This window comes from Sinocyclocheilus rhinocerous, unplaced genomic scaffold (genome assembly GCF_001515625.1).
Source record: "Sinocyclocheilus rhinocerous isolate Xijiao unplaced genomic scaffold, SAMN03320098_v1.1 scaffold1012, whole genome shotgun sequence".
Lineage (NCBI taxonomy): Eukaryota > Metazoa > Chordata > Actinopteri > Cypriniformes > Cyprinidae > Sinocyclocheilus > Sinocyclocheilus rhinocerous.
In genome coordinates, this window is record NW_015640039.1 from 68,035 (window position 1) to 73,988 (window position 5,954).

Sequence of the window (5,954 nt, forward strand, 5' to 3'; positions counted from 1 at the left end):
GTCCAAAAAAAAAAAAAAAAACTTCTGCAGAATAGAATAGCATATTTAATAACACATGAAAAGGGTTTAAATGGTTTAAGTATAACTTTTCTATATAACGCATGACAATTACATATAGATTGTAATTACAGCACTATAAATGCACAGTACAGTACACATTATATATACTGGATGGGACGGGACAAAACCGCACAAAATATGTAAAAACAAATAATAATAATAATAATAATAATAATAATAAAAGGAGAGAGGCTTAAATAAAAAAAAATGTGGACAAACGTAAGCCTTAAGTTCAACATGCCAACTTATAGACAGGTGAATTGCTATTAAAAATCATTAAATTACTATTACATATTTAACATTTATATTTTTAAAAATGTTTTAATCATTATTAAATATTTAAGATATTTATTATTTACTAAGTATAAGGTAAAAATAATTAACAAACAAATAAATAAATCGTATTTGATCTAGGTATTGACTGGTTTTTTGATGTTCACATACTGTATGAATATATTCATAATACTAAGATGTTGTATTGATTGCAGGCTTTATTGTGGCCTGTTGGTAAGATGTTGTTGTTCAAGTGTGTTTTTGAAGTCAATAATATGTGTGAATGTTTTTCCCCTAACAATGTGTTCCAGTTTTTTTTCCCTTGTTAGCTTGTATGTGCTTTTATACCACACACACACACAGACATTAGCTTTCAGAACAGAATGGCTCTGCAGAATCGAACAAGGAGGTGTTGACTGACTCCACACTTCCTTGATTTGTCTGAGGAAGATCATGTCTGAAATGCCTTCTAGATGAGATAGTCTAGAACAACAGGTATAGGTGCCTAAGAATCATAAGTAGTCTGTTATGGCAGTTTATTGGCTGTTGATGGAGACAGGGAGTTTGAGGTCTGTAAGTGCCTGAAGAATAAAGTGACCTCAAAAAGGTTATTCATGGCGTATTGTTAGCACATCAGGTGATTGCTTTATCCACTTCTAGCTGATATTGTGCTGTATTTTCAGGAATTGTGCTGTAGAGTTGGATATGACTGAAATCTTATATCACAGTATGAGTGATTTTATATCACAGTGTCCATGTATGCAATGCGGTTCAAAGGTTTGCAGTCAATACTTTTGAAAAGTATCATCAAGCCTAACATTTGATCAAAAATACAATAAGAACAGTAATATTGTGTAAGATTATTGCAATTTGAAATTACATTTTAAAATATATATTTTAAAATGTAATTTATTCCAGCCACAGTGATGGCAAAGTTTTATTTTCAGCAGCCATTACTCCAGTCTTCAGTGTGAGATGATCCTTCAGAAATCATTCTAATATGCAGATTTGGTGACAACAAACATTTATTATTATTATCAATGCTGAAAACAGTTGTGTTGCTTAATATTTCTCTGGACAAATACCATTATAAATGACTTTATTGGCACTTTTGAACAATTTAATGCATCTTTGCAAAAAAACAAACAAACAAAAAAAAACAATTATTTCCAAAAAAAAAAACTACTGACTCCAAACATTTGAAGAGTAGTGTGTATATATGTATTTATCATTTAATAGATTTATTCATTATAAACCATTATGTTTAGCATCAGTGCAAAAACGACTTCATGTTATAAAACATCTTATGTAAAAAAACAAAAACCATCTTAAATATGTACCGTGGGCTAAATAGTTTAGGTCATGAATAGTAAAATCGACTGACACATTTTGACTATCAGGTGGTATATATTGTTATACCATCATTCAGCCAGTGTTGCTCTGCTTTGAAGTTAAAGGGGTCATATGATGCGATTTCAAGTTTTCCTTTCCTAGCGTATTTGTGAACAAGAAAATGTAAAGTGAAAGTGAAGTGACATGTCATACTCAGAATTTGTGCTCTGCATTTAACCCATCCAAGTGCACACACACAGTAGTGAACACACACACACACTGTGAACACACACCCGGAGCAGTGAGCAGCCAGTGCTGCGGCACCCGGGGAGCAGTTGGGGGTTCTGTGCCTTGCTCAAGGTTCTCACCTCAGTCATGGTATTGAAGGTGGAAGAGAGCGCTGTACATTCACTCCCCCCACCTACAATCCCTGCCGGACCTGAGACTCGAACCCGCAACCTTCTCTCTAACCATTAGGCCATGACATGAAAGGTTCGCCACTCAGTTGACACAAAGTGCCAAGTGAGCACAGAGTATAAGTGGGGGGAGTACAGAGCCTTATGGCACACTTTTGTTGATGGCCAGAAGGTGGGAGGTGAACTTCATCTCCCTTGTAGAAAATCGAGCAGCTGCCAGCACTTGGCTAGCTCAGTGCCCATATTTCTGTTTAAGAAGGTGGATGATATTGAAAACAGAAGTGAAGTCAAAGAACAGGACGCATGCTTAGGTGTTTAATGTCTCCGGGTGATGTAATGTGCGGTGTGTCGAAGATGCCGGGTCAATGGCAACCTCCATCAATATACATGAGTGTGTGGCTGTTTTCAAATGCAAACTCAACTTTGAGATTTCAAAGACGATCCTGAGGGTAAATGTGGTTCTTCTGCCAAAGGTTGTTCAATAGGAGGCGTATATAATAATATAAAATATTAACTTATTAAATAATTCAGATGAGGCTTTTGAATGCCAAATAAATTGGTTAACAGTCATTCAGATTTCTCTTGGTTTGTTTTCTTGTGTATTGGGATATACTTGTTTTGTATTTTACCCATAGCGTCTTTATGGTATGATATATTTACTATGGCTGATGCTCAGAGACATTACACATATTCATGTTTTTGTAGGATTTTCAGCTGTGGAACTTGCTTTAATGTGTGAGATACAGCATATATTCTGTCTATGGTTGCTAATAAGTTTTCCTCTGCTTTGTTTTTGAAGGTATGGGCTGTTTGAGAAGCAGCTCACACTCCTTGAGGAGGCCGAAGGAGGCTTTGATCAGTTCACACGCAGCTATAAGAGTTACGGAGTACAGCGGATGCCAGACAACAGCCTCGTCTTTAAGGAGTGGGCCCCAGCCGCCGAGGCTCTGTTCCTCACTGGAGACTTCAGTACGTCTTTTCTCATTCTAAGGCCCTTTCCCTAAGCCATAGGCGCTTGCCATCTTCCCGTCGGGTAGTACTGCAGCATTTTTTGTTAGATCTCGAATCCCATTAAAATTAGGCTGAAGTTAAGAAGCTAAAGTTCAGCTAAATGGCTCATTGCCCATTCCACATTTAAATATATTTAGTAAAATTAGAATGTAAAATACAAGTATAATCAATAATGATTATTTTAATGTAAAAAATAAATAATAATAATAATTATGTTGCTATATGTTTAGAATGCAACACTCACTGTTATATAATATATAAATAGTAAGATTAAATAATTGAATTTATTTTTGATGGATAAATTACAAATATTTAATTTATTATACAAGTAAACGTCTCTGCACATGAATAATGATTATTATAATGGCTTAAAATAAAGCTATACTGTAATACTCATAAAATGCAACACAATTTTATTTAGAATGTAAGGCAAAATATTTGATTTATTTCCAAATGTATAAAAATAAAACATAATATGCAAGACATTAATTATTAATTATTATTTTAATGGATTAAAATATTAAGCCGTACAGTACTATAACTTAAAATGCAACCGTTTTAATGTAAATAATAAAGCAAAATATTTCAGATTTTGTTTATTTAGTAACATATAAAATGTATAAGTGTAATACTTTGTTCATTAATAATGATGATTTTAATGGCTTAAAACATTGATATACTGTACTACACTTTCAATGCAACAGTTTTATGTAAATAATCAGGTCAAATATTTTACCTATTTTGTATATTCAGTAAAATTAAATATAATCTACAATACACAACATTTTAATGGATTACAATATTAAGCTATATGTACTACACTTAAAATGCATCAGTTTTACGTAAACACCAAGGGACAATATTTGACTTATTTTCAGATGCTGTATGTTGAGTAAAATTTAAATGTATAAGACTTTAATTAATTTAATGTCGTAAAATAGTAAGACATACTGTACTATGCTTAAAATGCAAGACAGTTTTATGTAAATAATAAGGTAACACATTTGATTTATTTTTAATATTTTGTGTTGTGCAAATAGTGGAGTGTTATATAAAAGGTGTTGTCAACAACTTTTCAGCTTTGTCACAATTCATAATTCAGAAAGTTTTGTTATTGTACTGATATTTTGTTCCTTTTCAGAATTCATAAATCATACAAGAGTTAGTCTGCCTATTCATCTATATCTTATATCAATTTGTAGTTGACTGTTTGTTCTCTTTGACAGATCATTTTTTCATCGTAAACCAGATGAAAGAACATTGTGTTCAGGTTAAGACAAAACGAAGAATCCCTTCAAGGTTATCTGAATTGCCTACAAGACCAAATGTAGTCAGTCAGTCAGTCAGTCAGTCAGTCAGTCACTAAGGGCCTTTCTTTTAAAATTTTTTGTTTGTCAAAAGTCTGGCATAATGATTTCTCACTAAGAAAGTGCATGCTTTGAAGGCATTTGCTTGTCTTTTCTAGTCATTAGAAAGTACAAGGTTTGTTCTTAAAGAAGTAATGAGCCAGACTTTACAGACTGCATGCCAAATTCTGTAGTCTTTGATCACATGGCAGAACTTACATTGTTTTTGAATAAACAAATGGTTGTTTGTAATTTTATCAGAGAGAATGCAAATTAGGCAACAGATAGATAAGCATCACTATGACTGTTTCTCAGGATTTGAACAAACTGCTAACACTAATTATTAAAATTCGGCATACAGTGCGTGAAAGACATGAATTATAACTCAAATCATGCAGATTGTCGAAGAGTGTAAAATTATCCCGTTGAATCTGCAGTAAAAAAAAAAAAAACGGCAGCTGTGGTAAAAAATTCACAGACATACTGGTACCTGTATATTTTACAACTTCGAAAATGATGTAATGTTAATATATCAAACGTGATTTACCGAATTGCCATACAATGTGATAACCAGCATAATAATACACAGGTTGTAAAATAGAAAACAAAGACAAGACAAAACACGATCAGGGTAACACGATACTACAATAATGCACAAAAACATTATCACAAAGCACCCAATATACATTACGGATAACATACATATTAAATATAATGAAATAAATAATATGTCCTTTGACTCCTTTTACTGTTTTCAATTGTAAATTATATGGTAATCAATGTTATGTATTCACATAAACTAACAGTGTTTTACTATGAAAATAATTATAATGCTCTGTTAAACCAATTTACAGTTTTTCACCTTATATGCTAAGGGAACTTATAGTTGTTTCTCTCTCTCTCTCTGTTATGATGCACTTTTTTATCCCTCTGGTGCACCTTGTGTGGTGGTCAAATACCTTGTGTTTATGGTATTACATTTTTATGAAATAATTAATAACCACTTTTTGAGCATAAACCTGAAAATGTCCAACTTCTATAGCTTTATTATTTTTCTTTATTATTGCTTAATTATTATTTTTCTTTATTATTAATCTGCCAAGTGTCTTCTTTAAAGGTGGGGTAAGTGATTTCTGATAGCCAATGTTGATATTTCAAATCACCAAAACAAACACGCCCCTATGGGGTCTCGCCCCTATTTTGATAGCTCCGCCCCACGCATACATATGCAACCCAGGCAACGATTATGGCGGAATCTGCTGTATGCTGTATTAAATATATTATCTTACTTTTCGGACACACTTTGGGAGCTGATGCTTGAAACAGACAGTGGAGGAGGTTTAGACGCTCCAGGCTTATAGGGTGTGGAAATGAATGTGTCTTTATCATAGCTGAAGGGAACGACAATACGATTATAGATGAACAAACAAGCGAACATGACACACGAGCATATTCAAGCAAAAGCCAGCATATATTAGTTCTGTGAAACAAAGCAAAACCAATGTTACTCACCTAT

General features: G+C 33.1%; 1 protein-coding gene across 1 annotated transcript in view; it reads left to right on the top strand.

Moving 5' to 3' along the window:
- Positions 1-5,954, top strand: part of LOC107752276 (1,4-alpha-glucan-branching enzyme-like) — a 192,494-nt gene that overhangs the window by 35,154 nt on the left and 151,386 nt on the right. Inside the window, exon 2 of the mRNA XM_016568208.1 lies at positions 2,881-3,050. Within this exon, the coding sequence (XP_016423694.1) occupies positions 2,881-3,050 (170 nt within the window). The remainder of the gene's footprint in view (positions 1-2,880; positions 3,051-5,954) is intronic.